Raw genomic sequence first — 16,986 nt, 5'->3', positions numbered from 1 at the left:
GGCTCTATAGCAATGGCATATAACATTCCCGACAAAGAACATCCCTGCCTAATACCTCTACACACTTTAAAAGGAGCACTCAAACCACCGTTAACTTTCAATACACTTTCAATGTCACCATATATCACCTTTATCATGGCAATAAAACCAGAGCTGAACCCAAACGCCTCAAAAGTGTGCCATAAGTATTGATGTTCAACTCGGTCAAATGCCTTTTCCTGATCAATTGAAATTAGACCAGCATCCAACCCAATAGCCCTAGAGACGTCCAAAAAATCACGAATCAGAGAAATGTTATCCCCTATCTGCCTGCCGGGAACACAGTAGGACTGGTCCGTATGTATGATTTGCCCCATCACCTCCCTCAGCCTGTTGGACAAAGCCTTTGACAGGATCTTATAATCAGTGCACAATAGAGCCACCGGCCTCCAGTTCTTCACCTCCCTAGGGTCACCCTTTTTGGGCAGTAGGGTGAGGACAGCCCTTCTGCAGCTTATTGGTAGTAACCCTCCGGTTAAACTATCATTAACTACTGCTAGCCAATCCTCTCCCAACATAGCCCAAAAATACTTTAAAAAGTCAACGGGAAGCCCATCAATGCCTGGTGCTCTTTTAATGCAGTGTATAGCTCCTGCAAAGACAATGGTTGCTCTAGCTCAACCTGAGCTTCTGCAGCCACCTGTGGGAGCCCATCAAGGAACTGCTGTGTCACTGTTTTATCCTCTTTGTACTCACACTTGTAGAGCTCAGCATAGAACTCTACTGCCCTCTTTCTAATTTCACTAGGGCTAGTGAGCTCCTGTCCAACAGCTGATTTGAGACAATTAATAATTTTTCTTTGTCCATTCTTTTTCTCTAAACCAAAGAAAAATTTGGATGAGGCATCCATTTCAGAGATTCCCTGAAACTTACTTCTCACCAATGCCCCCTGTGCTCTGATACCCAGCAGGTCTGCCAATGCAGCTTTTTTCCTCTTGAGGGCCTGAGTATGGCCTCGATCTCCTGTGGTCTCAACCAACGTCATGAGTTCCACTATTTCAGTCTCTAGGGCTTTCATTGATCTGGTGATATCCTTGGTGACATTCCTCGTGTATTGATTACATAATTGTTGAATCTGGATTTTCCCTATGTCCCACCACTGTTGAAGGGATACAAAACTGGCCTTTTGAGACCTCCACCTTTCCCAGAAAAAACTAAAACATTTCCTGAAGTGAGCATCACTCAATAAAGTTATATTAAAATGCCAATATGCGCTTTTGGGTTTTACATCGTTAATGAACACCACCTCTGTTATTAAACAATGATCAGAAAATCCCACTGGGGTTATCACACTTGATTTACAGACCTGAGATTGATGCTCAAATCAATAAAACCTATCTAACCTGGCCATAGAGATGGTGTTCTCTCTCACATGCGCCCAGGTGTACTGTCTCGTGCCTCCATGTTGACTCTGCCAAATATCACACAGTTCATGTGTTACAATGAGGCGTTTTAAAAAAGTCCTTGAGGCTATATGAGGTTCTTTGTGATTTCTATCTAAATCACTGACTGTGCAGTTAAAATCCCCAGCAATAAATAAATAATCTTCATTATTACATTTCTCAATGGTATTTGATAATGTCTCTAAAAAACATACCCTCTCAACTGCCACCACTGGGGCATATACATTTATCAGACACATAGTGATGTTTTCATACCTTGCTCTAACTTTTAATAACCTCCCCTCAACTACCTCTTCAACCTCATATGACAATGGCAAAAACCCTTTTGAGAACACACCCCCACTTTTTGAGTTTTTATGACTACACACCACTGTCCCCCCCCCCCCCCACTCCTGTTGCCACATAACTTCATTTTCCAAATTACTATGCGTTTCTTGTAGAAAATGTATGTCACTTCCCTTTCCCCTAATTAACTCATACACTATGAGAGGTGGAGAGAGATGTAAAGAGAGAGGTGGAGAGAGAGGTGAATAGAAAGGTGGAGAGAGAGGTGGAGAGAGGTGGAGAGAGGGAGAGAGTGGGGGAGGAGATAGCATGTCAAAGAAGGAGAGAGAGAGACAGAGAGAGCAAAGGAGAAGAGAGAGAGAGAGAGAGAGAGAGAGAGAGAGAGAGAGAGAGAGAGAGAGAGAGAGAGAGAGAGAGAGAGAGAGAGAGAGAGAAGGTGCACATTTCAGGGGCAGCTAACTTGGAAGTGCTTCCACCCCAAAGCATCCTTCTCCTTCTCAGACTTCTCTCTTCAGATAGTAGTGATGAAGAGAGGAGGAGATACCAGATACCAGATCATTAACATGAGGGGAGAAGAGGACCGAGACAGGGAAGAGAGAGAGGAGAGGAGATAGAGGAGAGGAGAGAGAGGTGGAGAGAGAGAGAAGAGAGGGAGGGAGAGGAAGAGGAGAGAGAGAAGAGAGAGAGAGAGAGAGAGAGAGAGAGAGAGAGAGAGAGAGAGAGAGAGAGAGAGAGAGAGAGAGAGAGAGAGGAGGAAAGGAGTGAAGGAAGAGGAACTCCTAACCCTGATCCCAGATAATTAACATGCTCCTCTCGCTCCAAACTCAATTAGTGCTAACATATTGTCCACCTGGAAACAGCAGACTAGCCCTGAGCTACACAGGTCCTGCTCTTATTTTTGGATGGTGTGTGTGTGTGTGTGGATTGTGTGTGTGTCAGTGTGTGCGGGTGTGTGTGGTGTGCGAGAGAGTATATTCCATTTTGTTATGACTCGAGCGATAACTCTCTGTCCATTCTACATGTAACTCCCAAAATAAAGGAAACACTTGAATAAATGAGGGCTGCATAGTATATCAAATGAATGGGGTGCTTCCACACAGGAAGTTCCAGACACTTGTAGAATCTATGCCATGGAGCGTTGAAGCTGTTCTGGCGGCTCGTGGTAGCCCAATGTGCTATTAAGACACTTTATGTTGGTGTTTCCTTTATTTTGGCAGTTATCTGTAGCAGCAGGTTACACAGAGAATGGAACAGCTAGTTAGGGGAAATATAACGTTGAGGATAAAGTTTGGAATGTCACAATGTCATGTGTACAACATCTAACGACCTGCATCACTATACTAAGATCTTTGTTGTTTCTAAAAGGACGTATTTGGGTGTTTTTGGAGTCTTTGTTGATGTTTTTTCGGGGCCCCCATACTACACAACGAGGATGAGGCAGTGATTTGCTGTTTGGGGTAACATGACATTTACATAAACAATAGAGATTTGGTAAAAAAGTTAAAAAACGTAGCCTTTAATCCATGTAATATAGCCTAATCCCACAAGGGTGACACTGGCTGGTCTGACATGGCACCCTATTCACTATATAGTGCATGACTGTTTTGACCAGAGCCCATAGCTAAGACAGAGGTACGTATAGGCCTAGGTGATTGAGCGGACAGGAAGTGGTTTTGATCTGGCTAGGCAGCTGGTGTGTACGTCCTTGGTGCCGGGTCAGAACCCCTGCAGTTTGTTTTGTCTCTGAGGCATCACGCTAAGATGTCTGCTGAAACCAGACTACACCCAACACCCACTTCTGACCTCACTCACCCCACCACCTCCTGCCCTCCCACCCCCCTCCGGCCACGATCCTCATCCACCCTCCTCCGCTATACTAAGCCCTCCTCCGGTCTGATCCAATTAACTGATTGTCCACTAAGCTGCGGAATATTTAGCAACAATGGAAGTGAATGATGCAGATTGATTTTTGATTGATTTGATTGAATGATTTCAAGATATTGAATATACAGTATTCCATGTCACTGTAGAGCAGGGTTGCCCAACCCTGTTCCTGGAGAGCCACCCTCCTGTAGGTTTTAACTCCAACCCTGTTCCTGGAGAGCGACCCTCCTGTAGGTTTTAACTCTGACCCTGTTCCTGGAGAGCCACCCTCCTGTAGGTTTTAACTCCAACCCTGTTCCTGGAGAGCGACCCTCCTGTAGGTTTTAACTCCAACCCTGTTCCTGGAGAGCCACCCTCCTGTAGGTTTTAACTCCAACCCTGTTCTTGGAGAGCCACCCTCCTGTAGGTTTTAACTCCAACCCTGTTCCTGGAGAGCCACCCTCCTGTAGGTTTTAACTCCAACCCTGTTCCTGGAGAGCTACCCTCATGTAGGTTTTAACTCTAACCCTGTTCATGGAGAGCGACCCTCCTGTAGGTTTTAACTCCAACCCTGTTCCTGGAGAGCGACCCTCCTGTAGGTTTTAACTTCAACCCTGTTCCTGGAGAGCCACCCTCCTGTAGGTTTTAACTCCAACCCTGTTCATGGAGAGCTACTCTCCTGTAGGTTTTCGCTCCAACCCTGTTCCTGGAGAGCTACCCTCCTGTAGGTTTTAACTCTAACCGTGTTCCTGGAGAGCCACCCTCCTGTAGGTTTTCGCTCCAACCCTGTTCCTGGAGAGCCACCCTCCTTTAGGTTTTAACTCCAACCCTGTTCCTGGAGAGCTACCCTCCTTTAGGTTTTAACTCCAACCCTTTTCCTGGAGAGCGACCCTCCTATAGGTTTTAACTTCAACCCTGTTCCTGGAGAGCCACCCTCCTGTAGGTTTTAACTCCAACCCTGTTCATGGAGAGCTACTCTCCTGTAGGTTTTAACTCCAACCCTGTTCCTGGAGAGCGACCCTCCTGTAGGTTTTAACTTCAACCCTGTTCCTGGAGAGCGACCCTCCTGTAGGTTTTAACTTCAACCCTGTTCCTGGAGAGCCACCCTCCTGTAGGTTTTAACTCCAACCCTGTTCATGGAGAGCTACTCTCCTGTAGGTTTTCGCTCCAACCCTGTTCCTGGAGAGCTACCCTCCTGTAGGTTTTAACTCTAACCGTGTTCCTGGAGAGCCACCCTCCTGTAGGTTTTCGCTCCAACCCTGTTCCTGGAGAGCCACCCTCCTGTAGGTTTTAACTCCAACCCTGTTCCTGGAGAGCTACCCTCCTTTAGGTTTTAACTCCAACCCTTTTCCTGGAGAGCTACCCTCCTTTAGGTTTTAACTCCAACCCTGTTCCTGGAGAGCGACCCTCCTATAGGTTTTAACTACAACCCTGTTCCTGGAGAGCCACCTTCCTGTAGGTTTTCGCTCCAACCCTGTTCCTGGAGAGCTACTCTCCTGTAGGTTTTAACTCCAACCCCAGGTGTAACTAACCTGATTAATCTTATCAACCTGCTAATTATTAGAATCAGGTGTGCTAGATTAGTGTTGGAGCAAAAACCTACAGGACTGTAGTTTTCCTGGAACAGGGTTGGGCAGTCCTGCCGTAGAGAGATTACCCATTACATTCATTCCACTACAGATACATCAGAAACATTACATTACACTACACCACACCAGACCACACTACACTACACTACACCACACTACACTACACTACACTACACTACACTACACCACACTACACTACACGACACCACGCCACACCACACTACACTACACCACACTACACCACACCACACTACACTACACTACACCACATTACACTACACTACTGAACATGGCTTTGGTCCTGTTGCTATGGGGAGGGCAGGGCAAGGGAGCAGGGTCTCCTCCTTCTCCCACAGTTCCTTGTGATACAGTCTGAATACCTGTGATCCAGACTGAATACCTGTGATGCAGTCTGAATACCTGTGATACAGACTGAATACCTGTGATGCAGTCTAATTACATGTAATACAGTCTGAATACCTGTGATGCAGTCTGAATACCTGTGATAGAGACTGAATACCTGTGATGCAGTCTGAATACCTGTGATACAGTCTGAATACCTGTGATACAGACTGAATACCTGTGATACAGACTGAATACCTGTGATACAGACTGAATACCTGTGATGCAGTCTGAATACCTGTGATACAGACTGAATACCTGTGACGCAGTCTGAATACCTGTGATACAGACTGAATACCTGTGACGCAGTCTGAATATCTGTGATGCAGACTGAATACCTATAACGCAGTCTGAATACCTGTGACGCAGTCTGAATACCTGTGATACAGACTGAATACCTGTGACGCAGTCTGAATACCTGTGGAAACGTCTAGGAGCAACAACGGCTCAGCTGCGAAGTGGTAGGCCACACAAGCTCACAGAGCGGGACAGCCGAGTGCTGAAGCGCGTATTGCGTAAAAATCGTCTGTCCTCGGTTGCAACACTCACTACCGAGTTCCAAATTGCCTCTGGAAGCAACGTTTGTCATGGTTTGGGCTAGGACACTTAGTTCCAGTGAAGGGAAATCTTAATGCTACAGCATACAATGACATTCTAGACGATTCAGTGCTTTCAACTTTGTGGCAAAAGTTTCGGGAAGGCCCTTTCCTGTTTCAGCATGATAATGCCTCCGTGCACAAAGCGAGACAGAAATACTCCTCAGTTTCATCAGCTATCCGGGTGGCTGGTCTCAGACGATCCCATAGGTGAAGAAGCCGGATGTGGAGGTCCTGGACTGGCATGGTTACACGTGGTCTGCGGTTGTGAGGCCTGGTTAGACGCACTGCCAAATTCTCTAGAACGGTGTTGGAGGCGACTTATGGTAGAGAAATGAACATTAAATTCACTGGCAACAGCTCTGTTGGACATTCCTGCAGTTAACATGCCAATTGCACGCTCCATCAAAACTTGAGACATCTGTGGCATTGTGTTGTGTGAGAAAACGGCACATTTTCGAGTGGCCTTTTATTGTCCCCAGGACAAGTTTTGACCAGTCCCATAGCAACACATAGGAAATAGGATACCTTTCAGCATACAGCAGCCTCTTGGGGATTGGGACAGGCAGGTAGTTATGGTTACACACACACACACACACACACACTTTTAACTTGAGTCAACCATTAACTGACCTTATGTTGTAATTCCCCTCCCCCCCCCCTCCTTCCTCCCAGGGATCAAAGTCATTGGAGGAGTGAAGGAGTTAACGGGAGAGGAGTTTGGAGTCTACGTCAAAAGGATTTTACCTGGTGGCCTTGCTTCAAGTGATGGTAAGTGTTCCATGCAGAAAGAGCACGGGTGGGGGTGGCAACAGTAACACAGGTTTAAAGGGATAGTTCACCCAAATTACAAAATAACATACTGGTTTCAATACCCTGTAAGCAGATAATGGACACGTTATGACAGCAAGCCATGCTTTGGTTTCAAATGCTAACCTTTTAGCATTCATGGCACAAATCCAATGCACGTCAATGGTTCCCTCATTAGCATTTTCGCGCTTCATGTCCATATCATCTATAAGTAACTTCACTGAGTTACACAATACATTTTTAGATACTTTAGGATAATTTGTACATGAAGCACGGAAATGCTAATGATGGTGCCATTCACGTGCATTGGATTTGTGCCACAAATCCCTCCATTATAAATCACTGTTTATCATTCAGACAATAGAAGTATCCCTCCATTATAAATCACTGTTCATCATTCAGACAGTAGAAGTATCCCTCCATTATAAATCACTGTTTATCATTCAGACAATAGAAGTATCCCTCCATTATAAATCACTGTTTATCATTCAGACAGTAGAAGTATCCCTCCATTATAAATCACTGTTTATCATTCAGACAATAGAAGTATCCCTCCATTATAAATCACTGTTTATCATTCAGACAATAGAAGTATCCCTCTATTATAAATCACTGTTTATCATTCAGACAGTAGAAGTATCCCTTCATTATAAATAATTGTTTATCATTCAGACAACAGAAGTAACCATCCATTATAAATCACTGTTTATCACTCAAACAATAGAAGTATCCCTCCATTATAAATCATTGTTTATCATTCAGACAATAGAAGTATCCCTCCATTATAAATCATTGTTTATCTTTCAGACAGTAGAAGTATCCCTCCATTATAAATCACTGTTTATCATTCAGACAACAGAAGTATCCCTCCATTATAAATCATTGTTTATCTTTCAGACAGTAGAAGTATCCCTCCATTATAAATCACTGTTTATCATTCAGACAATAGAAGTATCCCTCCATTATGAATCACTGTTTATCATTCAGACAACAGAAGTATCCCTCCATTATAAATCACTGTTTATCATTCAGACAATAGAAGTATCCCTCCATTATAAATCACTGTTTATCACTAACAGGCCACTCTGGTCTGTGTTTCAGTCCACTAACCGACAGGCCACTCTGGTGTGTGTTTTGGATGTGGTTTCTCTACTTGGTCCCTTAAATGAAGGATTGCAGAAATGGCAGCAACAGTCACTGATAAGTACTGTGTCTCAAATGGCACCTTATTCCCTACATAGTGCACTACTTTAGACCAGGACCCATAGACCTCTGGTCAAAAGCAGTGCACTATGTAGGGAATATGTTCCCATTTGGGACACAGACAAGTAATGTGAAAACCTGCCTCTGCTCCAACCCAAACATGGTTTAATTAAATTGCTTTGATCCCTCTGATTTGGGACAGCTTTCCACTAATGACCAAAGATGAGCAATCTCATTATTGTGAATGAAGGCATCGGAAAATCCATCGGACTTAGAAACCAGAAAGGTCTGCATCCCAAATGGAACACTATTCCCTATTTAGTGTACTACATTTGACCAGAAGCCTATATGCTCTGTGGGCAAAAGTAGTGCACTAAATAGGGAATACAGTGCCATTTGGGACATAGGAGTTTGAAGTGAAGTGGTTTCATTGGAACAGAGAGTTCCTAGAATAAACAGTTATTTATTGGAGGGGTTACAGGTCACGACCTTGGGCCATGTTTCATTCCACTAACCTGTCTTTCTCCCTGACCTCGTTCGCTCTCTGTTGAAGATCTGACAGGACTGGACAGGGGAAAGCAATATGGCGGAAAATAGATGAAGATAGCTGTTTTCTTAGGCAGAGCGCAGAGGCTTCGGAAACAGCATCAAGAGCTTCCAACAGATACATTTTCTATTACAATGAAACCAATTGAAACCAAGGCAGTTATTGTAGTGGACAACAGATCTAGATAGAATGGGTTGAGCTGCTACTTGCATGCTTAACTCATATAGCCCTCAGGAAATACAGCTAACTACTACCTTAATGTATACGTACTGTGGTGTAAGTGGCTCACGTCTGTGTGTGTGTGTGTCTGTGTGTTCAGTGTGTGTGTGTGTGCGTGTGTGTGTGTGTTCATTGTGTGTGTGTGTGTGTGTGTGTGTCCAGCATCATCCCAGTGCGTAGTACTGTAAGTGTTAATACCTCTGAAGGGTAGGATTAAACAGCTCTGTCTCTCTCTCTTCCTGCCCCCCTCCTCCCCCATTACTATGGAGACTTACTACAGTGTCAGTATAGAGGTCTATATGAGTATAGACTCTGTTACTATGGAGACTTACTACAGTGTCAGTATAGAGGTCTATATGAGTACAGACTATGTTACTATGGAGACTTACTACAGTGTCAGTATAGATAGAGGTCTATATGAGTACAGACTCTGTTACTATGGAGACTTACTACAGTGTCAGTTAGAGGTCTATATGAGTACAGACTCTGTTACTATGGAGACTTACTACAGTGTCAGTATAGAGGTCTACACACACGTGGTCCTCTGTAGCTCAGCTGGTAGAGCACGGCGCTTGTAACGCCAAGGTAGTGGGTTCAATCCCCGGGACCACCCATACACACAAAAAATGTATGCACGCATGACTGTAAGTCGCTTTGGATAAAAGCGTCTGCTAAATGGCATATTATTATTATTATTATATGAGTACAGACTCTGTTACTATGGAGACTTACTACAGTGTCAGTATAGAGGTCTATATGAGTATGAGACTCTGTTACTATGGAGACTTACTACAGTGTCAGTATAGAGGTCTATATGAGTACAGACTCTGTTACTATGGAGACTTACTACAGTGTCAGTATAGAGGTCTATATGAGTACAGACTCTGTTACTATGGAGACTTACTACAGTGTCAGTATAGAGGTCTAAATGAGTACAAACTCTGTTACTATGGAGACTTACTACAGTGTCAGTATATAGGTCTATATGAGTACAGACTCTGTTACTATGGAGACTTACTACAGTGTCAGTATAGAGGTCTAAATGAGTACAGACTCTGTTACTATGGAGACTTACTACAGTGTCAGTATAGAGGTATATATGAGTACAGACTCTGTTACTATGGAGACTTACTACAGTGTCAGTATAGATAGAGGTCTAAATGAGTACAGACTCTGTTACTATGGAGACTTACTACAGTGTCAGTATAGATAGAGGTCTATATGAGTACAGACTCTGTTATCAGCTGTTGCCAGACACAAGTGGGTCTTGAAAGACGATTATCTTCCTCAATAGTCTGCAGCAAATTCTACTAGATGAAAAGCCGAAATGAGTACGACATCCTGGCATTTAAAGCATACTAAAGTTTCGAAATTTCACATACTATAAAATGTTATATTTTCTTATACCCAAAATAACTACTAAGTATGGGTATTTGGACATGGCCTATGTCTGTTAAAACATGGTTAATTAAAATATGTTGTGTTGAACATACTCTCTGCTACAGCTCATGTTATATAGACTCATCAAGTCTTTTTTATCAGTGACTTATGTAACTTGTCCCTTGGGTTCAAGAAATGGACTAAATGAATCAAATGTACCATTGTTATTATCCGTACTGTAGTCAATGGAACTAACTGCATTGTGATGATGTACAGTTTGCACAACTCTGGGTTATATCATATCGTAATGAACTGAGAGAGAAGGACAAGGTCTCTAGTGGGTCGTGAACCCAGATTGGTTATATCATATTTTAATGAACTGAGGGAGAAGGACAAGGTCTCTAGTGGGTTTGCGAACACAGATCGCATGGACCAAAGAGAAAGGCCCTAGCTAGACACAATCCCAATAAGGATATCCCTGAGGGAGAGATGGTAATGTGTTTATCATCTAGGGTCGTTACACTACTCCAGTTCCAATAATACTCTCTAGGCCTGCGTCCGAAATGGCACCCTATTCACTATGTAGTGCACTATTTTTGACCAGGGCACATAGAGGGCTCTGGTCAAAAGTAGTGCACTGTATAGGAAATAGGGTGCCACTTCAGAGGCGTCCTCGGTTGAGCTCATGAACCAGTGAGTGACAGGATAAGTGGTTGTGGTGACATCTCATCTCTCAGGATGGTATCACTGATTAACTGTTTGCTCTGAGGTCAGTTCTGGTGGGATAGAGACGTATCACTGACTAACTGTTTGTCTGAGGTCAGTTCTGGTGGGACAGAGAGATAGAGACGTATCACTGACTAACTGTTTGTCTGAGGTCAGTTCTGGTGGGACAGAGAGATAGAGACGTATCACTGACTAACTGTTTGTCTGAGGTCAGTTCTGGTGGGATAGCGAGATAGAGACGTATCACTGACTAACTGTTTGTCTGAGGTCAGTTCTGGTGGGATAGCGAGATAGAGACGTATCACTGACTAACTGTTTGTCTGAGGTCAGTTCTGGTGGGATAGCGAGATAGAGACGTATCACTGACTAACTGTTTGTCTGAGGTCAGTTCTGGTGGGATAGCGAGATAGAGACGTATCACTGACTAACTGTTTGTCTGAGGTCAGTTCTGGTGGGATAGAGAGATGGAGACGTATCACTGACTAACTGTTTGTCTGAGGTCAGTTCTGGTGGGATAGAGAGATGGAGACGTATCACTGACTAACAAGTCTCCTTCAGCGGTCCAGGAAGGTCCAGGAAGGGCCCTCTCAACAGTTTTCACCTACTTGTTTACTCATAGTCTATACGGTTTACAGATGGTATACTCCCCTTAAGTGCTCTTCTTACTTCCCCTTGTCTGGTAGAGACCTGATTAGTGTTGTCACGATACCAGACGATAGGGCTCCTGTAACTAATATCAGAATTAAAATACCTGGGCCCTATTCACAAAGTGTCTCAGATTAGGAGTGCTAATCTAGGATCAGTTTCGCCTTTTAGATAATAATGAAGATGACAGGGGGGACCAGATCCTAGATCAGCCCTCCTACTCTGAGAGGCTTTGTGAATACAGGCCCTGGTTTGTTATACTTAGATATTCCAAGTTGAATGTGCCCCCTAAACCCTGGGTTGTTTGCAGCCCACAAGACCATTAGCCCACTGAGCTATAGTTTGCGGAGCTAAAACAAGTCTTCGGGTCTCTGGTCTGAGGCAAGGTTACTCATCATACTTCTGGGATTCACTGAACCACCTATGTTATACTTCATACCTGATGACATCATATGATGTGATCACCTTGCTGACATCACTCTTTGACCTGTGACCTTGTGTTGACATCTCACCTTACCAGGACACCTCCAGGCAGGAGACCAGATCTTGGAGGTGAACGGGGAGAGTTTGCTAGGGGTCACCAGTGAAAGGTAGGTTCAACAACAACAACAACAACAACTCTCTCTTCAGTGGGAAAATACCAAAAAGAACAGTGAAATGTTGTGTTGATGTAGTCAAGACATGAACGTTTTGTTTTTTGTGTTATTGTTTTATACAGAGCAGTAGACGTTCTGAGATCAGCGTCCTCGAGCAATCACATGCGCCTTCTGATCGCCAGAGACGAGGAAGCAAGGTAGGCCCTGAGGACCATGTCTAGATATGAGATGCACACGACCACATATCATCTACCACATTCTGTAGGCCCTGAGGACCATGTCTAGATATGAGATGAACACGACCACATATCATCTACCACATTCTGTAGGCCCTGAGGACCATGTCTAGATATGAGATGAACACGACCACATATCATCGACCACATTCTGTAGGCCCTGAGGACCATGTCTAGATATGAGATGAACACAACCACATATCATCTACCACATTCTGTAGGCCCTGAGGACCATGTCTAGATATGAGATGAACACGACCACATATCATCTACCACATTCTGTAGGCCCTGAGGACCATGTCTAGATATGAGATGAACACGACCACATATCATCTACCACATTCTGTAGGCCCTGAGGACCATGTCTAGATATGAGATGAACACGACCACATATCATCTACCACATTCTGTAGGCCCTGAGGACCATGTCTAGATATGAGATGAACACGACCACATATCATCTACCACATTCTGTAGGCCCTGAGGACCATGTCTAGATATGAGATGAACACGACCACATATCATCTACCACATTCTGTAGGCTTAGTTCAATACATTTCATCAGAACTTTAGCGTCAACACGCATTGGGTGGCTGATGTGAATGTCTGTGATCCGCATGTGTATCTGGTCTGAAGTTCAGCTATCAGGTGTTTTGTGTCGGCTTGGAATGCCAATTTTGCTCCGTGTTTAAGTCTGTGTCCCTGAACGTCCTTTATCTCTAAACTTGTCCTCCTCCTCCTCATCTTCCTCTTCCTCTTCCTCATCTTCCTCTTCATCATCTTCCTCCTCTTCCTCTTCCCCCTCCTTTTCTTCATCTTCCTCTTCCTCTTCCTACTCCTTCTTCCTCCTCTTCCTCCTCCTCTCAAATACTGAGATTATTAAATAGATACCGTTTTTAATTATTCAAAGAAAAAAATAATAATTTTGTTGATAAACCAGATGGTTGGCATGGCACTGAGAGTTTTTTTGGCTTCCTCTTCAAAGAGGAATAACCCTGGCAGTGGCATGGTGAACATTTTGGGCAGGGTTTTTGGGCTGGAACGCCCTCACTCTGCCTCGGGCACTTCCTCTTCCTGGCTCTCTCTCCACCCCTGGCAGCTAGCACCTAGCAACAAGAGCATGAATGGAAAGACCTTCAGTACAGACTGTTAATCCAAACTGATGAACTCGTGAACTTGCTACGCTGATCCTCAACACGGGGGCCCTACAAGGGTGTGTGCTCAGCCCCCTCATGTACTCCCTGTTCACCCATGACTGCGTGGCCATGCACGTCTCCAACTCAATCATCAAGTTTGCAGACGACACAACAGTGGTAGGCCTGATTACCAACAACAACAAGTCAGCCTATGGGGAGAAGGTGAGTGCCCTGGCGGAGTGGTGCTAGGAAAACAACCTCTCCCTCAACTTCAACAAAACAAAGGAGCTGATTGTGGACCTCAGGAAGCAGAAGGAGCATGCCCCAATCCACATCGACAGGGCCGCAGTGGAAAGGGTGAAAAGCTTCAAGTTCTTCAGCGTACACATCACTGATAACCTGAAATAGTCCATCCACACAGACAGTGTGGTGAAGAAGGCGCAACAGCATCTCTTCAACCTCAGGAGGCTAAAGAAATTCAGCTTGGCCCCTAAGATCCTCACGATGCACCATTGAGAGCATCCTGTCGGGCTGTATCACCGCCTGTCAACCGCAGGGCTCTCTAGAGGGTGGTGCGGTCAGCCCAACGCATCACCGGGAGCACACTGCTTGGCCTCCAGGACATCTACAGCACCCTGTGTCACAGGAAGGCCAAGAAAATCATCAAGGACCTCAGCCACCCGAGCCATGGCCTCTTCATCCCGGTGGATACAGTACAGGTGCATCAAAGCTGGGACAGAGAGACTGATAAACAGCTTCTTTCTCCAGGCCATCGGACTGTTAAATAGTCACCACTAGCCGGCCTCCGCCCAGTACCCTGCCCTGAACTTTGTCATTGTTACTAGCACACCATCATATACATATACAGTGCCTTCGGAAAGTATTCAGACCCCTTGACCTTTTCCTCATTTTGTTACGTTACAGCCTTATTCTAAAATGGATTAAATTGGTTTTTCCCCTCATCAATCTACGCACAATACCCCATAATGACAAAGCAAAAACAGGTTTTTAGAAATGTTTGCTAATTTATTAAAAATAAAAAAACTGAAATATCACATTTACATAAGTATTCAGACCCTTTACTCAGTACTTTGTTGAAGCACCTTTGGCAGCGATTACAGCCTTGAGTCTTCTTGGGTATGACGCTACAAGCTTGGCACACCTGTATTTGGGGAGTTTCTCCCATTCTTCTCTGCAGATCGTCTCAAGCTCTGTCAGGTTGGATGGGGAGCGTTGCTGCACAGCTATTTTCAGGTCTCTCCAGAGATGTTCGATCGGGTTCAAGTCCGAGCTCTGGCTGGGCCACTCAAGGACATTCAGAGACTTCTCCCGAAGCCACTCCTGCGTTGTCTTGGCCGTGTCCTTAGTGTTGTTGTCCTGTTGGAAGGTGAACCTTCGCCCCAGTCTGAGGTCCTGAGTGCTCTGGAGCAGGTTTTCATCAAGGATCTCTCTGTACTTTGCTCTGTTCATCTTTGCCTCGATCCTGACTAGTCTCCCAGTACCTGCCACTGACAAATATCCCCACAGCATGATGCTGCCACCACCATGCTTCACCATAGGGATGGTGCCAGGTTTCCTCCAGACGTGATGCTTGGCATTCAGGCCAAAGAGTTCAATCTTGGTTTCATCAGACCAGAGATTCTTGTTTCTCATGGTCTGAGAGACCTTTAGGTGCCAAGCGGGCTGTCATGTGCCTTTAACTGAGGAGTGGCTTCCATCTGGCCACTCTACCATAAAGGCCTGATTGGTGGAGTGCTGCAGAGATGGTTGTCCTTCTGGAAGGTTCTCCCATCTCCACAGAGGAACTCTGGAGCTCTGTCAGAGTGACCATCGGGTTCTTGGTCACCTCCTTGACCAAGGCCCTTCTCCCCTGATTGCTCAGTTTGGCTGGGTGGCCAGCTCTAGGAAGAGTCTTGGTGGTTCCAAACTTCTTCAATTTAAGAATGATGGAGGCCACTGTGTTCTTGGGGACCTTCAATGCTGCAGACATTTTTTGGTACCCTTCCCCAGATCTGTGCCTCGACACAATCCTGTCTCGGATCTCTACGTAAAATTCCTTCGACCTCATGGCTTGGTTTTTGCTCTGACATGCACTGTCAACTGTGGGATCTTATATAGACAGGTGTGTGCCTTTCCAAATCATGTCCAATCAATTGAATTTACCACAGGTGGACTCCAATTAAGTTGTAGAAACATCTCAAGGATGATGAATGGAAACAGGATGCACCTGAGCTCAATTTCGAGTCTCATAGCAAAGGGTCTGAATACTTATGTAAATAAGTTATTTCTGTTTATACATTTATAAAAACATGTTTTCGCTTTGTCATTATGGGGTATTGTGTGTAGATTGCTGAGGAAAATGTTTTATTTAATCAATTTTGAATAAGGCTGTAACGTAACAAAATGTGGAAAAAGTAAAGATGTCTGAATACTTTCCGAAGGCACTGTATATTTATATTCTGGACTCTGACATTGCTCGTTCTGATATTTATTGATTTATTTCTTAAATTATTGGGGGATTTGTGAGTATTGTTTTGTATTGTTAGGTATTACTGCACTGTTGGAGCTAGAAACATAAGCATTTCCCTGCGATAACATCTTCAAAATGTGTATGCAACCACTAAAATTTTATTTGATTTTAACTCACAAGGGAAAGTCAGGGAAGGGAACCGCATTACACAGCAAACACAGCACAATATAACTTTTACTACTTTATGAATTCAAAACATTAACAGAGAGAACCTGCATCCCCCACTCATCATATTCTGCCATCTGGTAGCCTATTGTTTTTAGCATGTAACATTTAGCCTGGTTGCTAATCTGACCGCGATGCCATAGCAACAACCGACTGGGTGGTCAGTTTTGACAAGTCAGCATAAAACCAGGTCACACTAGCTGTCACACACACACACATGCACACACACACACACACACACACACACACACACACACACACACACACACACACACACACACACACACATACATACACACACACAATAAGGCAGGCTATACAGGCTACAGAATGTACAAGCTACTGGCAGGAGAGGCAGGAAAGCTACAGACAGGAAAGCAGGCTACAGACAGGAAAGCAGGCTACAGACAGGAAAGAAGGCTACATGCAGGAAGGCAGGCTACATGCAGGAAAGCAAGCTACAGACAGGAAAGCAGGCTACAGACAGGAAAGCAGGCTACAGGCAGGAAAGCAGGCTACAGACAGGAAAGAAGGCTACATGCAGGAAAGCAGGCTACATGCAGGAAAGCAGGCTACAGACAGGAAAGCAGGCTACAGACAGGAAAGCAGGCTACAG

General features: G+C 44.6%; 1 protein-coding gene across 7 annotated transcripts in view; it reads left to right on the top strand.

Annotated features, from left to right (window-relative positions):
• The window catches only part of LOC121569995 (syntaxin-binding protein 4-like), a 234,059-nt gene that overhangs the window by 107,540 nt on the left and 109,533 nt on the right, over positions 1-16,986 (top strand). For all 7 annotated transcript variants that reach the window (XM_045221477.1, XM_045221478.1, XM_045221476.1 and 4 more), the window contains exons 3-5: positions 6,853-6,948; positions 12,228-12,297; positions 12,426-12,500. In XM_045221477.1, the coding sequence (XP_045077412.1) occupies positions 6,853-6,948; positions 12,228-12,297; positions 12,426-12,500 (241 nt within the window). The remainder of the gene's footprint in view (positions 1-6,852; positions 6,949-12,227; positions 12,298-12,425; positions 12,501-16,986) is intronic.

This window comes from Coregonus clupeaformis, chromosome 7, assembly GCF_020615455.1.
Source record: "Coregonus clupeaformis isolate EN_2021a chromosome 7, ASM2061545v1, whole genome shotgun sequence".
Classification (NCBI taxonomy): domain Eukaryota; kingdom Metazoa; phylum Chordata; class Actinopteri; order Salmoniformes; family Salmonidae; genus Coregonus; species Coregonus clupeaformis.
This window is presented reverse-complemented; position numbering and strand designations above follow the sequence as displayed.